Here is a 20235-nt window from a genome sequence, read left to right on the forward strand (position 1 = left end):
CCAATAATTGAGTGACAGGAAATGGATGCTCAGATAAAGGGAGGGAGGAAGGGTCCAAATTCCAAAAGCCCACCGGCCACCACCACTAACAGCCGGAGTAGTGTTTGTTTTATTTAAGATTTTCTTGATCTTGGCATTGCATGATACAAATGCAGATGATGGGCACTCTCTGTGTACTCTTGCTAAGCAGGAGAGTGTGGAAAGGGACCTGACACCAGATATTCCAGAGCCTATCATTGTCCCATTTCTTTGACCACCGGTCTCCCTTTTTGTACCCTCCCTTTGACCCTACACCCTACTCTACCACCTTACAGGCTTTGCTCCCCCCTCCCCCCCATGATGAAGATCCCTTGTTGAAAATTGAGACCAAATCTGGAGTTGCGGCAGCTTGTTGATTGATTCCTAGCATCAGTCTCTTCCATGCACCTCCCGGTAAATGAATTTTCTTAATGTTCTTCAAGGTAAATTATTCATGTTGACGAGATTTTATCCCGACATTAAATCTCACGGACCTGAATAGGTAGCCTAATAGCATAGGAGTTTCTTGTTTTGTTGTCTATGATAATTGGATTTTATTTTATATGTTTTTTAAAGATTTTTTTTGTTTATCAAATGATAAATTCTCAATATTTTTTTCTTTTTTTCACCGCATTCCTCATATAATGGCCGCTTTTAGTCTTCCAACTAGTAACTTTAGCAAATCTATAATGCAACCTAAACATCAAGTTCAATCTAATCTTTTGGAATAATATCACAACTGGTATGCTTCCCAACTCAATCAATGATTGATTCAGCCATATTATTTATTGTATTTTTAACTTTTATTTTAAGTTCGAATAATTATGTTACCCAAGTTTTAAAAGGGATGTTCTTCAAGCAATTAACAACATCATTGTCAATATCACCAATATTCTTCATATAATTATAGTAGTTAAGGTATGTAAATGATATAAATGTACTTGAAATCTAATTTTGAGCTCTATGCTATAAAATTCTGTTTTCTTTAAATTAGCATAAATATTCCTAACATGGTTTGTAGTTGATTCAAGTTTTGATTAAGAGGCATACAAAGCATCATTCTCAACTTGTATAATAACATATGTCATTGAAAATAATTCATTCTATTATCAAGAACACTCTTATATAAAGACTCTTCAAATAAAAACCATCAATTCTCATAAAAGATTTATAACCACTTACAAAGTCATCCTTCAAAGATTTCAAGCAAATATATTGTACCTTTCATGATAAATAGATATCAACATTAGAATTAGGATCAAACCTTAAAACTTCTTTTCAATGACTAAACATATCTAGGCAAGTTCTTATAAGAACTTTTACAAATTCCTTAGCTCTTTTTTTTTTCCGTAGCCATTAACCACTATATTAGTTGTAATTTTATTTCAAACTTATCATCTAGAATAATCTTGAAAGCTTTATTGGATATGTTAGGGTCAACATTAATAAGGGGGTAGCAATTTTTTAGCTATCCATGTGGAGTTAGTTGCTTTGATGATGGTTAACCTAAGACAACTATATTTACCTTTTAATGACCTAATTAGAATAGTTTTGCTATCAGGTAACAAGAAAAAGCATAACTCCCCAATGTGCAACCATTATCTAAATAATATGCACCCTTTTTTATTTTAATTAATTGTTTTTTTCAATGTTTTTTTAATAATAACTATACTTAACTTTATATTCTCTAAGTGAGATATATCATTGAGTATTTGACACTTTAAAAATCTATGGATCCATCAATTGAAATCTTAAATCAACATTTGTATTTAGAGGGTTAATCTACATTTCTTTTTTTACCTTATTGTTTTCATCTTTACTATTATTAGTTTTGTTCCTTAAATTAATATTATTATCATCACTACTCAATTTCTATTCATTCTCAAAATAAAAGCCATAATCTAATTTATTTTCTATTACAAAGTCACTGTAATTACAAGTGTTGTTAATCCATTCATCCTCATTTTTATTTTCAAATTCAAAACCTCCTTGTTTGATGGAATATAATCATCATCCAAACTCTCAATGTCACCATCATACTTATCTTCATCAACATCACACTCCATACCAATAATAACATTATTATCAACCTCACACCCCAAATTAACATTTTCATTATCTTCACCCATAATTAACATCTTTATTAACTAAAAACACTACATTATTTCTCATATTATTTTCATCATTATAATTGTTGAAATACATAGTCGTAAGAGGTCTACGATCATTAGGTTTAACTGAGTAGCATTTGAGCATTAAAAAATTAAAAGGATTATGTTTAGAGTTGCATGTATAATTGTATGACTTTAACATCTTCACGCAAAGACAAAGACAACATCTTCGTAATGGAAACATCATTAAAAACTTCATTACCTTCATCATCTTGAATTTGAAATCCCTTTTGGTCACCATCGAATACTTGTTTTCACATGAATAATAAGTTTATGTGCCATGTATAGCCAGTTCATATTTTTTTAATATGTAGGTGTCACTTCCATGGTGTATGATAAAATTTGGCTTTTTATTTTGCAAACAATCAATTAAAGCTTAAATAAAAGTTAAACAAAGTTAATTAAAGATTAAAAAATCAGGGTTTAGTTAAATCTATGATGAGAATATTAATTAGAAGATACGAAAATTTGATAATTTTTTAGGATTTTGAAAAAAAACAACAACAACAATTCATTTACAAATCGTAAAAGGTGTTGGGAATTCTAAAATATTATGATTTAACCGAAACAATTAGGCAACAATTGCGTTTTTAGGGCTTTGTTCATTCGGGATTGACGAGCTTAGTTTAAGAAATTGGTTTTTCTCATTCTTGATTTTTGCTCACTACTAAAAGAGAATAAAATATTCCAGGACACAAAATGAAGTAGAGAAGATTACTTGGATAGTTGGGTAATTCGATTTCTTTTGATTTGTGTTGGATTTTGTTTGCTGTAATCATTTTACAGAGAGGTTGAAAAGAAAACTCGAGAAGCTAATAAGAGAATGTGATCTATCATGTGTTTTGGTATTTAGTTGCTATGTTATATGCAAGAGTATTTTTTTTTTTCTTTTTATTAAAATTTAAATCTTACGTTAAATTGGTATATAAAGAGCAATTCTAAAAAAGACGAGAGGTAAAATGTTATCGCACTCAAATGAAGGAAGGGTCAAGAAAATCTTTCTTAATATCATCCTCGCACGTTCAGACCTTCTATTAGTTGATGTGTATTTATTGACACATGGTATGTTCCTATAGCATGGACTTTTTATTGATGTATGTTTTGGTCCTTAATGTTTCTTAAAAAGTACTTTGATCCTTATATTTCTATCTCTAAATATGATATTATAGGAATGAATTCTATCTCTAAATAATAGCTCAATACCTGATAGTTTTTATTTGTTTGGATTAATTGACCATGTATGCGAATATTTTTTAATAATTTTGAGAATTTAAATAAGTTTTATAATTTGTCACGTAAGAATTTAATTGACAAAAACAAATTGAGGAACTAAATTGTATTTGTTGTAAAATATGATGACAAAAACTTTCAATCAAGGGCTTTTTTATAAGAAAAATAAAAAAATAAGGACCAAGGTAAATTTATTAAAACAAATCCAGGAATAAAAAACGTACGTGCTATAGAAGCATAACATGTGTTCGTTTTCTGGTATTCATTTTTCTAGTTAGTCCCATCCACAAGCATGGGCAGATCATCTCTAAGTCTTTTCACAGCATATTCTACCAACGGATCATTAAGCACAGCAAAATAATTTCTGAGACAAGAGGCCTGGTAAAAGCATCTTAAATACTTTTCTAGAGAGAGAACCGCATAACCACCACCGTCTAGACACCTTCACGATCCATTTGCAATACCAACCCTTTTATTTAGGCATCTTCCCTTAATCCTCCCTGAAAATAAAAATACGAAGAAAGTATCCTTAGACAAATGCCATTTCTGCGGTAAGGTCTCAATTGGATCCATAAAGCATTTACAATTCTCATTATATAAGCTCTAGATAAGTTTTTATAGGAAAGCATTAAATAGATTGCCTTTGTATGGAATCCATTAAGGAAAAGAGATTCAATGGAGAATTTATGAAACTATGGGGACCCGATTGAGAAGGAAAATTCTTAGGGGACCTATATGGTTGGGAGACCTTTTGAACTCTGCCCAAAACCTAAAATTGATCCCACTTTTCAGTTCCATTTACACGAACCCACTAATGTATCAGTTGGTTAGATTCAGCAGAAACCAGATTTCCAACCACACCCACCCCTTCAAGCTGAATTTTGACAAATTATCAAGTGTGGTAAAACAAGTCAATGCAAATCTACCAGGATAGGAACTGCTTTCAGAGGTGTAATTTTTGGAAACTGAAAATCGAACACAACACGAAATGAATGTCATGACAAGACACAAAGCATATGTTAGTCAAACCAACACATTAGCCTTGTTGACAAACATACAGGAGTGCCAGAGAATTTTAGCACAAGTGACACGTGAGCTTATGCATACAAAAAAATCAGCAATAACATTTGAGTTAGAGGCCTTAATCATTCTCAAAAGGAAAGAGGGGGGTTAAAGATATAATCAAATAAGATTTAAATATTTCCAACTCTTTTATCCTCTTGTAAGGAATAAAAAGTCATAGCAGCATCAAATATAGACATACAATTGATCAAGTTTAAATTACTTCCTTCAAGCACTCCAATGGTATATAGAAAGTTTATGGGTTAAAGAAAGACATGGAGACCATAGAAATCACGGGCTGTGTAAGTTCCATGAGGCAAAGCATAGATATATGAAAAGATATAAATATCATAAGGTAACAGCTAATGCTAAATACATAAAGTTTGGTTCACGGACAGGCAATAATGAACTTACCCAGCAGTCACTGACATACAGAAGCATATGCAAAGACAAACTTAGTCCACTTGGAAATTACCTGTAGAGAGATTCCATGGTATTCTTCAACTTGGCAACATCAGCACCAACAATTGTAGTTTCCTTTTTGCCATTTTTGTAGAAATCAAGAGTTGGCTGCAAAAGAAGACTCAAATCAGAAAGATTTGAGCCATAAGCCCTCCAAAAAGAAATTTTGCACAAATAGGCAAGGCTTCTTTTGAGGCATAAATGAAGTGATTGTATAAGGAGAATAATGTACTTATACAACTAGGAGAAAAAAAAATTGTAGAAAAGAAAATTAAACTCAAAACAAGAGTGCCTCCCATCCCACTGTACTTCAACCAAGGCCTCTAATGGCAACAAACACTAGACATTGTATGTTTCTTCTTATGCCAACCACTATAAATGCTGAAAAACTATGAAAGCAGAACATACATGTAAAATATTACAAACTTTCCTCCTGCCAAAACCTACAAAAGATATTCCCTAACACCCTGCCACAGTGGAATGGTTAACATACAATCCATTAACACATTGGCATGCCCAAAACCTTCTCCCTAATGCCATGTTGGCTCTCATTGCATCTTGCAAAACCAATACACAATTTCCCATGCCTGCTCCATCATGATCAAGTCATGCAGAGAACTCTTTCAATCTGAACATTCTAATTTATATGCACCTTCTGGTTTCCTAGCAGTAAGTGGAGAATTCCATGTTTTTTAATGTCACATCACAACCTTGGAAAATTTCTTATTTATTCTATGAAGAACAGATGCAAACCATATGATATTATTGGTTCAAAACAGTCACTCAGCAGGTAATAGAAACAGAGAACAGGAAGGGAACTTGGAGACAGACTCAAACTCTCAACCTCCAAAAACTTTGCATGGAGTGGGTAATCTTAGGACTTGAACGTGAAACAATTTGGTTGCAAACCCAATACACATACCATCCATTCCCAAGAACACTCTCAGAATAAAATAAGAAAAAATACAAATATATTGATTAGTAGGGATGTTCAGGGAACATATATGGAATAGGAGCAATGAAGGAATGAAAAAGAGGAGTGAACTTTACCACAGCAGCAATATTCAAGCTCGCCAACGCATTTTGAAGACCTTCCTGCAAGGGAGGCCGGCAACATTAGTCCCTACCATTTTGAATTCATGACTATCTATGCTACCATAAGACAGGAAGCAATTTGGCCCTTTAACAAGGTTGCTTTATATCTATGAAATATGAAGACCAGAGCTATGTCACATTGCTATAATGATCACAAGATAGGCTTTCCTGTGAGCCAAATAAGAATACTCAACAGTCAAAACTAAGTCTTGATTTCTTGATTGTTTCAACCAATGTGCTCATACTACTATACTCTTATTCATTTTTAATCCACATCATCCCATGTTTCCAATGTGGCAGACAGATCAAACCATTGACCATTTTCAGTGGGTCATTCAGATCACAGGGACAGTTTTAACTTTTATCTTAGATAAACCTAAAGCACACAACCTAATGTTTCATGCATAATATTGATGTTGTTTAATGCCTTCAAATATTATTTCCCCATGGTCTTACGCTCCTATTCCTTTTCAATTATCTTATGAACACAATAAAGAGCTCCACAAATCCCCCCAGACAGATTCAATCCGTTGACCATTAGGACAGGTTCATCTTAGGTGCCTCTGTAGCGCAGAGACTAATGTTTCATAAATAATGCTATTCATTACACCTTTTAATCAATAATGACTATCAGCCACCAAAATATAGGTTATGGCGTTTGTGGTGGCGGCGGTGTATTAAAATTAAAATTGCAAATTTGATTACATTTTAATTGGTTTCATCGATTCTCTTAAGATGTAAATAGAAAGAAAATCCCATGATATAGAATCAAGAGAGAAACTTTTTCGTAAGAATAGAAGTATAATTTTTACACCATGAAGCATGAAACTTTCATACCGTGTCAATGTCAACTTTATATATTGTTGCATGAGGGTATTTCTTACTCAGCTCTTCGATTACAGGAGATATAAACTTGCCTGCAGGAGATGAACACTCAATAACATGACCAAACAGGAAGCTCTACGTGCTGTATTGTGCACAAACATCTACATAGGAGAAATCACAATGCCCGAAAGCAAAACAAAGCGATGATTGATGAGGAACTTACAAGGCCCACACCATGTAGCAGTAAAATAGAAAACCGCTGGAGAAGACTTCTCTGAGTCAACGAATTTTCAACAGAAAAGTAATGTAAGCCACAAGGAATGCACAATGCAAGGAGCTGTCACTTCAGACCTTATATATTTCAAATGTTTGTTTTTTAATTTGAAAGTCCACCAAATTCAAATTGCATGCAACATAGAATAATTAATAATTTAAGGACTGAATTGAACAAACTGCAAGAGTAAAAGGACTAATTTTGGAATACCTTGAACATTTTTCAGTCCGCTATTCAGCTCTTCATCTGATTTTACAAGAACAATGTTTGATGCACCTGAAATTATATGATCGATTCATCATTAATTCAACGGGTATACATACATGCAGCATTAAAATACCAGAGAATTATAAAAAGAAAAAAAGTAGAAGAGATTAAGGCTTTACCGGAGGAGGAGGAGGAGGAGAGGGTTCTTTGGAAGAGTTGCAGATAAGGAGTTGAGAAGTGAAATTTTGTGGTGAAGTTGGTGAGAGATTTAGAAGGATGTGAGGTTTTGCTTGGATTTGAAATTAGGTTTTCATGAAGACGACGGGAGAAGGAGTTCATTGAACTCCGGTGGCTTCCGAAAATTAAAGCTCGAACCAGCAGTGCTTTATTATTCCCCCTCATGTTTTGCTCTCGCTGTTTGTTACCAAATCTCTCTCTCTCTCTCTCTCTCCGCTTTGTTGTTTTGTTCCGAGCACCGCTGTCTGGTTTCGGGGGCATGAAAAATCCAGGATACCCAAACAGACAAAACAATGGGCTTGTAAGTCCATGGGTGCCAGCTCTTGGACCTAACACGGCCCAAACATCTTAAACTAGAAGGGATCTCAATTTACCACTAACAAAACCTGGCCCAATATATGTTTGCCTAGCCTAGATCCATCTTTTAGACATGGGCCAGCTAAAAAAAAAAGACCTCACCATGTGTGTGTGTATTTATTTATTTATTTATTTATATGTAGCTTTGCATTTGTGATTAATATAAATATTCCTTTGCTGATCTACCTGATTCGACAATATTAATTGGATGATGTTACGAAGTATGCATTGTTTCGAAACAAATAATGTGGAGTTTGCTTGCGAAGGAGCTCAAGATACTAATGATATTTAATTAAGAGCATCAATGAGCTGTAAGATAAGAACAATCATTTAACGTTAGGTTCTTAACCTAATTACTAGTTGAAACTAGAAAAAAGAAATATATATATTTTTTAATATATATATAAATACATCATTATAATGTTATGACATGCTTAAAAGTAGATTGAGAACAATCTGATTTTATTATTTAAAAAACTAAATTGAATATACTATTTTAATAAATAAATAAGAAGCATATATACTTTAGACGGTACTAGATAGGTGGTCCGTGCTACGTCGCGGGTCGGTCTAAATTTTTTCAACATAAGAATATAATACTCAAACGATGATAATCTTAGACAAATCAGGTTAAATTTACTAAAGCACAACTCACGGTATAAAACAAAAACAACCCACATTAAAAAAAAAGCGAAAATAAATCGTAAAATTCAAGACCTAATAACTTAATATCAAATATATATATATTGCCAAAAAAGTAAACCTGAGTCAACTTGACCTAACTTGATAAACTTACAACCCATGATACGATATCGAGATAAAACAAAAAAATATTAAAAAAAAACACCTAGCAAAAAAAACAAAGTTCAACAAAAAAAAACTTTAGAAAAAACCCGAGCTAACCCGAGTTAACTTTACAAGCCAGCCATCGTAATAATCAAATAGAAGAAAGCAAAAAAATAACAAAGCTCGATGACAAATTATTCCATGTAAAATGATGAAATTGAAAAAAAAACTTATAAAAAAATCGAGGTAAATAAATCAAACTTCCAAAAGAAGCACTTAGCAAAAAATACCAAAGTTAAATAAAAAAAAACTTAGTAAGAAAATGCAAGCTAAGTCGGGCTAACTTTACCACCTCGCACTCAAGATAACCCATCATGTGCAGACACGTTTATTTATTTTTAAATAATATTTAATAAAAAAATGTTAAAGGGTTAGTAATTAAATGACAAATGATAAAATAAAAAAATAATTTTAAGAAAAAATCAAGTCAACCCAAATTAATTCAACTAACTTACGATATGAGATACGAGGCAAGAATAACCCAACAAAAAGGAAAGCAAAACAAATCAAGAAACTTCAGGGCCAATAATTCAATGTCAAATGATGAAAATAAAAAAAAAACCAAGTTTTAAAAAAGACCCTAAAAAGATCAAACTTAAATCAGGTTTATTGTCGAAACTGGTGGACCATGTTATGAGATTAGGATTACTCTGTAAAAGGCAAACATGAAAAAACCACATAGAAAAATTTCAGACCATACAAAAATTAAAATTTAAAATAACTAAAATAAAAACAATGAGAACTATACAATGCACATAAATAATTGAAAGAAACTAATAGGGGACTAAATTGAAAAACAAAATAAATAAAGAAAAGGATAAAAGAAAGAGCAATAAAAAAATATGGACAAAAATTGAAAACCAAAAAAAATTAAATCAAACTCCCAAGGACAAAATAAAAAAATAATAATAATGAAAATGATAAAAAAAAATATTAATCAAAAGAATGAGGACCATATTAGATTAAAAAAAAATCTTATGAGATTAAATGATTAAGGACAAACTTAAAGAAGTATCAAATATATAAAAAAATAGAAATCAAACTAATGAGGATCAAATCCAAAACAAATATAAATTGGAGGATACAATTGAATTTATCAAAGCTTTGCACATATACCGAGGCCTGGGAGAGAAAAAAGAAAGGGAGGAGAAAAAAAACAATCATCGTCAAACCGCCGCTCATATGACAAAATGCATCACCCTAAAATATATGCTGCCACATTTCATGTCAGGTGAGTAGGCGATCAATTTTTTTTTATTACTGTACGTACCTCATACGCTACTAGAATGACACAAAGGGTGATGATGCGTCTACGCGTGTGAGGCATATGTAGAGCTACTTTATCGATTTATTAATATTATAGGAAAGCAAATTACTAAAAAAGTCTAATAGCATATACACATTATGAAAAAACCATGATGTAAATACAAAAATATCCTCCAAAGGCAACCTTTAATTTTTCAAAATCAAGGGGCAGCACATGAAATTTTATTGTACATGAAATGTGCAAGGACATAATAACCTCTCTTTCAAAGACTAATATTTTTCTTGCCTAAAGGATACAAACGTTATTTAACTGTGCAAATAAAACTTGCAAAGATGCAAAAGCCCCTGGACCGGAGGTTAATTTTTTGAGCTTGGTAATATAGTACTTTTATTGTACATAAAATACGCAAAACAATAACTCTGTCCTTAATCAATTCTTAAATAATATTCAAACCTCATGAAAAATATGATTTTGTCTCCGGTACAAAGACAATTATTAAGAGAAATTTAAAGATAAAATTATCATTACACTGCTTAAATCCACAATGAATTTCCTCATATACTACAGTAATTCACCAGGAACTTTTAGGTTTTTTTCTTAATGCTTTTCTTACTCTTCAAAACACAAAATCGGCATTAAGGTCCAAATATTCCTCTACTGTAATGTATTGCCGCTTTAGAAGCTACTCTTTTCTGTCATACCCTCATTCTCTGATTTAGCACATGGAAAGTTGATAAAAGTTCGTTATGATCCGACATCTTCTTTTTTCCCTATCAGCAATTCACTTGACCCAGAAGCACAGACATCACATTCATCATCGGGATAAGCAACAAAAAGAAAAAGAAAAGGAAGAATTATGGAGTCAGTGGCCTCGCCACCACCAACCCTAAACGAAAAGCACCTTAATATTAGAAAATCATATTCCCAGTTGTGGGAGTTTGTTTGGATGATGGTTGCGGAGCTAAAGGATTGGGTGATTGACATTACACCAACCGCCCGCTCTGGATCACCTGTCCCAACTAGAAAACCAAAACCCTTGACTTCGCATGCATTTCTTCCTTTTTTCCCCGCAAGCGTCCATATCAGCTATCACCCTCTCTTCCATACTCCACAGATTTGGTGAAACTTTGGTGCTTTTAAAAGCATGAAACTATGATGCACTTTATTGCTAAGAATACATAAGATCACCTAACAGCAGTTCTCAGAATTACCGAATCCTCCTCTCTGTTTTGGGACATCAAGAACTTGATAGTACATGGAGATACAAATAGTGTAATATTATATGCACCGATGGGGTAAATGTTGGGTTTTTTTTCCTTGATAATTCAAACTCTAGAGATTTTATGTTTCTGTAGACTGGGCCAGGATTTGACAATGACAGAATTAGATCATGTGAGTGTGTGTATACATGCACACATCATAAGTGGGTGTGAATGGATGCCACGTCATGCCATTTTTACCAGGAAGCTAGCTTTTACGTTTTGGTGGAAGGATGAGAAAACCCATTTTCTTTGAATGGGGAAACTGTAGTGTTGGGTGGAAAGATGAGAAAATCCAGTTTCTTGAATGAGTAGTCTTGTCCTGGTTAGCGAAGATTGTTTCACTTTTCTTTGAAGCTTTGCTAATTTGTCGGTGCTCTTTGCTGGTGGACAAGACGTCATTTCTATCAAGCTACCTATTTGACGCGCTTCGCTCTTGGGGTGGTAATTTTTTTAAAAAAAATATATTAGGTATTCAGGTTATTTTCTAAAAAAAACTTCAAAATATAAATTAAAAAATTTATATAAATATTTAATTAAATAAACTGATAATTATTTATATAAATAAAAAAATAATTAACAATAAAAAAAAATTTAAAACCTGACCTATTTCTTGCTGAATTGTTGCTAGTCTTCAAGCGATATCCATAAAAGTGTTATTGGAGGCCAAGATATTTAATTTCACAATATTAGTCATTTACATGATTGCGAATTTATTTATGAAAATTAATCCATAACAAAAATAGATACACATATAAAATTTATTGAATAAAATAAAAGGAAACTTTTTGTTAAAGGCCACACATATTAAAAATTTTGAAAAAAACAAATGTTTTTATTTTAAAAAATAAGTTTAATCTATATCAAATATAGAAAAAATTATAGATGAACAACATTAACCTTATAAAAAATTAAACAAACTCTATATAATTAAAAAAAAAATTATTATTTCAAAAAGACTAAATAAGCCAAAACAATTACAGAAAATGGGTATTAATAAAAAAAAATATAAAAATTATTCTGAAAAATATATATAAAAAGATAGTAATTTTTTAAAAAAATCATATATAAAAATAGAAAATAGAAAGAATGAGGTCATGCATTATGGGCCCGGTAAGCCAAGCCCAACGTCTGGTCCATAAAGAAAGGCCCCGCACAGGCTTTTTTTTTCAGAAATGAAAGAATGGAAAAGACGACACGTTGTCTGTTGATCCTAGAATTCGGTCATTGATGTGGCTGATAAAACAATGTTCTTTTTCAACCCAAAAATCTATTTTTGACCAAAAACATCTTAAGAACCTTCTTAAACCAATCTGTAGCCTCCAAAAATGCACAAAAAAAAAACATCCTAAAACCCTAAATCAATCCGATACTAAAAAACTTTCTGAGCTCATATATGTTTTTATAGGTGTTTCTAAGGTAAAAAAAACAAGACTTAAACTTAACTCTTCTCATCATATGGAACCTTTTGACATAAAAATAAATTATTTTGGTGGCCTAAATCTTTCTCAACAACAACTTTCATTCTCTAAGCTGGAATTTGACAACCTTTTCTCTCTCCTCCACCCAAAAAAAACTAAAAAAAGAGGAAAATAAAGTTTGGTACCAAAATATATATTTTTAAAATTATAGGTATCGGTCACCTTATAGTTAAAAAAGACTGGGGATGAAAATGAAATTTTGAAACAAATTTCAAAGCCATCACTTATGTTACCTGTGTTTTTCACTTCAGTCCCCTGTCTTTTAATTCAACCATCACCCCAAAAAAAAAATTGTAATTGAGCTTCAATTTGGGCTAAAAAAGGTTTAATTGTGTAAAAAAAAGTTCAAGGATCAAATTAAAACTTTTTTAAAATCTCAATATTACAATCCACAATGATATTATAGGTAATTTGTTGCAACTAAAAGTTTTTCTTTTCCTTTTTTCTTGTTCATTTAGGACTTATTAGATAGATGGTCTGCGCCAGAGTTTTAAAACCTGGACCGGCCCAACAGGTCAACCCAGGACCCAACCGACCCGGGCCTAGAACCGATCCGAGTGAACGTAAAAACCCGCTTAGGAGTTGGCCCGGTGAAACCCGGTCGACCTGGCGGGTCGACCTGGGACCCGGTCCACCCGGTCAAACCCGAGTGAGACCCAGTCTTTTTTTTTTTAATATTAGTAGTTATTAAACGACGTCGTTTTGGCCTTTTAAAAGGCTAAAATGCTGAAGAAGAAGAAAGCAATACTGGGGACAGTTGCAAACCTAATTAATGAAAGAGGAAATCAGCTCTTTGAAACCCAGCTAAATGATTTTTGGTTTTTTTAAAGTGCTAAGAGGTCAAGGAAAGATGTAAAACCAAAGAAAGAGAGAGTAACAATTGACTCTAATTTAGATTAAAAGAACCGGTGTCGGTTGCAAGATGCATTGCCTCTTGAGATCCCGTCTGATCCGGATTCTGCCAAAATTGAGTCTGGTGGTGTGAGCAAAGAAACAGACAAGAAACCAAATGAACACGGCGAAGGAAGCAAGCATTCTTCTAAGCCAACTAAAGTGCCTTGGTCACGGTCCTTTTTTCAAGTTTTTTCTTTTTGACGTAATTGTTGATATGTGGTTTTGTGAAATTTGTTCTGGTGTCTCATTGTCATTATCTAATGGATATGAAATCTAGCGCGGTTGAGACAGTAAGTTCAGAAACTAAGGTATACTTGGGTGCGTATAGAAATAGAAAATTTGAGTTTGTAGCCATTATAGGACTTAGTGGTCTGGGATTATTTCTATACTTTCCTGAAATGTCATTTATACTATACAGTGGTTGCTTTGTAAATGTTTATTTGCTTGAATCAAAACAGAGCAGTTCAAATTTTGCAACAAAAAAAGGAGAGAATATGTATATATATAGGTGTATTTTTTTAGGTTGACCCGGGTCAACCCATCTGACCCGTAACCCAATCACTTGACCGGGTCAATAATCGGGTCGGGTTTCAAAACTATGGTCTGCGCATTGTTGTGGACCGATTTATAAACAATATATTGTCATAGCAGTTGGAAGTTAGATTTGTGAACGTTTTAATATTTGTAAACCATGTCAAACTCATGCGCCTTCGGGCTTGGCAATCATGCCTGACCCGAGCACCTACGGTATAACTGTTTTGCCAAACCCGAGCGTCTAAGGTTTGGCAGACAATATTGACCCCATCGCTGTGTGTCTGACAATCATGCCATTTCCCAGCCCCTGGGGCCTAGCAGTCATGCCATACACTAGCATCTGGGGCCTGATAGCCATTCCATATACCAGCGCCTGGGGTGTCATTCCTCGGCGTCTAGTGTCTGACAGTCTTGTCATACCTCAGCCTTGCCATACCCCGACATCTAGGGTTTGACAACCAAATTTCTTGGGTCTGACAAGCATGTCAGATATATATTGTTTAGGTCTAGCATGATAAGTCAATATATATATATATATATATATATATATATATATATATATAAATTCACGCAATAACCGATCACATTCATGATAAGTCAATTGAATTAAAGAATAAAACTAAGTGAAAAAAGGTTTGAGGGTTCATTACTAAAATTTTAAAAAAGGGACAAATACAAAAATATTTTTATATTCTATTTTTATATTTTTTCTTCATACTTTCATAAATTATATTTTTCATCTTAAAGTTTATATATTCAATAACAATTTACATTCTTAACCATTCATTTTATTTTATTTTTTTGTTTGATCTATGATATAAAATATAATTTATAAAGGTACGGAGAAAAATGAAATTTAGATCAAATTATAGGAGTAGGGATTTTGTAATTATCCCTTTAAAAAATCATGGATTTAGTTGTCACCACCACTTCCATTATATGAGCAATGAGAGCGAGGTATCATGTTCAAGTTCCACTTTTTGAAACACATGCAGCAGAAAAACACACCGCTACTAGGTCCATTACCGCATTAGTGGCAATTTGATAATAATTTGGTGATTGTATAATGGTAACTATTTTTTGAAAGCATGTCCATCAACATCTCGATCTGTAACAGGAGGAGGCAAAAAAATAATATTAGTGGTTTTAATTAAAGGATGGACCAAAAAAATGTAGTGGCTATAGCTAAAGAAGAGACAAAAACAATTAAAAAAACAAAGTGGTTTTAGTTAAAGAGGGACAAGAACAAATTATAAATAAAAGCAAAAGGTAAGGTGAGAAAGTATAGATGTTGCATTGCATTAATCGCATGCATAGGATGAGGCAATTAAAGGTTCTTTTTTTGCTCGGTCTAATTTTATGTGTGCAAATTTATTATTATTATTCTGTTAATTATTAATTTATATTAAAGTTTATTATATAAACACACTAGAAGAAGCTTTTATTTTTCTATTGTGAAATTGAAAACTCATTAGTGTATATATTTTATGTTCACGAGAAAAAAAATTATATTTTTTTAGTGTAAAATAAGAAATCTTTTTCGTTTAAATATTTAACTTACAAATGAGAAGATAATATCTTTATAATAAGGAATTAAAAAATATTTTAAAAAATATTTTAAAATTTATTATTTATAATATGCATTGCATATATCAACACGTATTGTTTCTTAATTTTTTCATGTAAAATATTAAAAGCTTAAAATTTTTTTTCTAAGCCGACTCTGAACTCATCCTCTTGGTCGGGTTAACCCTGGGTTTAAAATTTATTTTTCCATCAACTATTCCAAATACATTATTAAAATTAAAATGTTATTTGAATTTTTTTTAATTATCTATTATAATTCTTCAATTTCCACTCCAAGTTTCTTAATCCTAGTATTCAAACGCCCCTCAGTGGCGTGAGGTGCATAATGCACTCCAATTCCAAGGTTCTGCAGGAAAAAAAAACATGATTAATAAGCCGATCAGCATACAGTCACCATGATTTTTTCCGAGCAAATAACAGTACATTAACAAATAATTAAAACCAATTCTAATTTTTTTTTTCATGAGGAATTAATCGGTGGATGCATCTTAACCCCATTTGTTTGCTGGAAGATAGTTTTTTTTAAGTGAATTCTAGAAAAATGAATTACTTTCTAATGTTTAGTAGTGTAATGAAAAATAAGTTGGAAAACATTGTTCAATGTTTGGTTATATCATGAAAAATGAGTTGAAAAGTAACTTATTAATGTTTTATTTTTCTCAAGTTTATTAAAATAATAAGGAACAAATCTTATAAATTAAAAAGTTGAATGAGAATAAAATTGAAAAAAAAATATAATTTTAGGAAAATGAATTATTTTCTGATGTTTGATAGTGTAATAGAAAATAAGTTGGAAAACACTTTCCAGTATTTAGTTATGTCATGGAAAATGAGCTGGAAAATAACTCTTTAATATTTTATTTTTCTCAAGTTTATTAAAATAATGAGGAACAAATCTTACAAATTAAAAAGTTGAATAAGAATGAAATTGAAAAAAATATAATTTCATAAATAATCTCAAATAAAATAAATAATAATCAAAATAATAGAGATCAAAACTAAAAAATAAAAAAAATAAAAAATGAAGAAATTAAAATAATAATAATTAACATTTCATAAATTATTTCAAATAAAATAAGTAATAATCAAAAGAATGAGGACCAAATTTGATACATAAAAAATTTCAACAAAAGAAAAAAGCAAATAAAAATTATAAAAATGAGGACCAAAGTTAATATAAAAATTAAATTTTAAGAGATGAAATTGAAAAATAAATATTCAAAACAAAATATATATAGCAATCAAAAGTTTGATGACCAAATTTGATATAATCAGCAAATGATATGATATTTTTAAATTTTTCACAACTTTCAAAAAGTGTTTTCCGTCCAAATGTTTTAGGAAAACACTTTTCTGGAAACCAAGTTAAATTTTTCTTTGACTGTAAAGTGTTTTTCGTTGACTAACTTTTATATGACAAACAAACACAAGAAAGTTTGGAAAGTAGTGTGGTTTTCCAAAAAATGAATTTCAAAAAACAAACATAGTCTTATAATCAAAATCCTGAAGTGTATGATCCTTTGAACTTGACTCATTGAAAAAGCATCGCTTCAACTTTGGTATGTTTTTTAGATTATAGTAGAGATTATTTTTTAAAATAATTTTTATTTTAAAATTAATTAAAATGATAATTTTTATTTTTTAAATTTTAATTTTAATATAAACATATCAAAATAATTTTAAAATATAAAAATAAATGAATTTAAACTAAAAAATTAGGGTTTTTAAAAAATAGTATCCAACCGACATCAGGAAAAGAGCGTTGAGAAATCGTAGGAAGTAACTTACTTATGTCTTTAGAGACGGGGGCGAAATTGGAAGGTTCTGGTATATTTTTCCTCGTGTTCAAATTTGTAGCCTCCCAGGCTTGGCCCTGAGTTGGTCAAAGCTTCTCCCACACCTTCCGTGTCTGCTACAGATAACAGCGATACGAATTACGACACGCTAACCTGTTGCCTGCTACTTTTAATAATTCTCTCACATATAACTTCCCAAATCCCAGAAGTACCCTCGAGATCCCTAACATATTTTATTCATTCTCAGACACATGTTGCATGTGTTAAACCAAAAAATAATAAGTCAGGAGAAAAACACAAATTAATTAAAAAATAAAAATTCGCTGGTCCCAGCTTCCGAGCTATTCTATTGTATTTGTATTTTATCCTTTTGCTTAATTAATTCTTATTATCAACAATCTATAACTCATAATTATCTATGCCGAAATATTTAATTTCGATAAAAGTGCCTTTTAAATTTCAAAAACCATCACATATATTAAAATAAATATATTGATAAATATTAAATATATTGTCTTATCTTAGAAAGATTCTATGTACCAAAATTAAATAAGCTTCTACTCTATATATAAAGAAAATATTTTTTTTAGATGACAATACAAAAATATGGTAATACTAGTATTTGAATTTAATTATAAGGGACTAAAATATTAATATATTTTCTAAGAAAATAGATTAGTCCTGTTTTTCTGTTATATTCTATTTATACATCTTATTAATATAATTCTTAAAAAATAAGTTAATCCTGTTTTTTTAATATATACCTATTTATATATCACATAAAACCTTAAATAATATAGAATAAGATTTTTAAATTACCCCTTACCTATATATTACTTTATTTTGACTATTAAAACTCTAAAAAAATGTTTTAAAATAGGTCAATAAAAGACAATGATTGAAATTTAAAAAATCATCAAATTATATATAAAATCATCAAAATACTATATCAAATCCTTGATTTTTATATAAGATATAGGGTTGTTTTATGTCAACTTTTTATTTCTCTAGATGAGAAGGTTGGTAAAATCTTTGCTATTTTTTTCACTATCGCTATTGGTATTAAAAAAGACTCCTTTAAATAAGATGATTCATAAAATTTATGTTCATGTGTATATTTTTAATTTTTACATGTAAAATTAAAATTAAAAAATAATAAAATTATATCAAAATTTAATAAATATTTAATTGGATCTTTGTTATTTTTCTTGTAGGGAGCCATTGGTAATTTTTTTATTTTACTTTTGACTAAAAAAAATAATTTATATCTTTTGATAAATTCCATTAATATTAAAAGGACCCTTAGTTTAAAAGGTATAACAAAATCTTTATTCGTATCTACATTTTTAAATCATCTATTTAAAATAAAAGTATTTTTTTAGTATTAATTTAATTATGTTAAAAATCAGTGGAGATGTGAAAAAAAAAATTATTCACATATATACCTTGTGTATTTGTGCTAAATATGGATGATTTTATTCAAATTTTATTTCTACTCGGTATTGTATTGGATTTTAAACTCTTGATTTTTTTTTCTCAGACTTAATTTTAATATATTTATATAAATTTTACGGATATATATGCAATACGTGTGCTAAAAATATTAGTATCTATAAATCTATCTATCTAACAAAAATCAAGAATACATGAGTTTATACTTATCTGGTCAAGCAACGTGTTTTTTTTATGCGAAATTTTATTTGATGATATATTTATCATTGAAGAAAAATATAAAATTAGATTCCAAATAAGATTAATTGGTATGACTATTAAATTTAGGTAAATTTTATTAAGTTTAAGACTTCAGTTTACAATTTTAAATAAAATCACTGGAGGCTTTGTCATGTAATAAACGGGTATGTTTCTACCTTAACATTCAAAATTACTAATTAATAACCATCTAGGTGGTAACTTAGTGATAAAAGTCTGGGATCAAGAGGTTTGCTCTCTCTGTGGTCTTAGGTTCGAGCCCTGTGGTTGGTCATATGATAGCCACTGGAAGGCTTACATGGTCGTTAACTTCAACGGCCATGGGATTAGTCGAGGTGCGCGCAAGCTGACCCGAACACTCACGTTAAACTAAAAACAATTTACTAATTAACAAAAATTATTAATCATTGGAGTTCTCATAGTAATATTTTTTTATTTGATTTTTTTTAATTTTAATTATATGTTTCAACTTTTGGTTTATTAGGGATTAAATTTTATATATTTTTTCAATTTATTTTTACGAGGTTACTCAATTTTATGATTTGAACCGCAAGTTTGACATGTTAATTCGATTGACTCGATGTTTTTTTTTTCTAAATATTTTTTTTAATTATCCTTCAACATTTGTTTGTTTGAGAATTAGACTTCATGATTTTGTTCTAATTTATTTTTTATGAGATTATCCATGTCTCATAACTCGGATCGAGTTTGATGAGTCATTAACAAAAAAAACTAAAAGAGAAGATGGTTTTACTGAACTCCTCCTAACATAACATTATTCACTGTAATTTTTTTTTGTTTTTTTTTTCAACCTCAATTCCATCATTCGTTATTAAATTTATTAGGAATTGAACTTTATATTTTTTTCAATTTACTTCTTGTCACGATATTATGATCCGGACCGCGGATTTTACATATTAACT

The 20235-nt window shown here is 30.7% G+C and overlaps 1 protein-coding gene across 1 annotated transcript; it reads right to left on the minus strand.

Moving 5' to 3' along the window:
- Positions 1 to 3585: 3585 nt before the first annotated feature.
- LOC133687564 (thioredoxin O2, mitochondrial-like) lies at positions 3586 to 7823 on the minus strand. The gene is made up of 7 exons (XM_062107050.1): positions 7524 to 7823; positions 7348 to 7413; positions 7087 to 7137; positions 6876 to 6955; positions 5994 to 6038; positions 4957 to 5051; positions 3586 to 3919 (listed from the first exon to the last, which is right to left on the minus strand). The coding sequence occupies exons 1-7, from the start codon at positions 7744 to 7746 to the stop codon at positions 3910 to 3912; spliced, it is 570 nt and encodes a 189-aa protein (XP_061963034.1). The 5' UTR covers positions 7747 to 7823; the 3' UTR covers positions 3586 to 3909.
- Between the last annotated feature and the right edge of the window lie 12412 nt (positions 7824 to 20235).

This window comes from Populus nigra, chromosome 1 (assembly GCF_951802175.1).
Source record: "Populus nigra chromosome 1, ddPopNigr1.1, whole genome shotgun sequence".
Classification (NCBI taxonomy): Eukaryota; Viridiplantae; Streptophyta; class Magnoliopsida; order Malpighiales; family Salicaceae; genus Populus; species Populus nigra.

Coding starts and splice junctions, on each gene's coding strand:
- LOC133687564 (XM_062107050.1), bottom strand. CDS start 7,746: ATGAGGGGGAATAATAAAGCACTGCTGGTTCGAGCTTTAATTTTCGGA. Junction 7,138..7,347: donor CGGACTGAAAAATGTTCAAG/GTATTCCAAAAT, acceptor TCGTTGACTCAG/AGAAGTCTTCTCCAGCGGTT. Junction 6,039..6,875: donor ATAAAGTTGACATTGACACG/GTATGAAAGTTT, acceptor CCTCCCTTGCAG/GAAGGTCTTCAAAATGCGTT.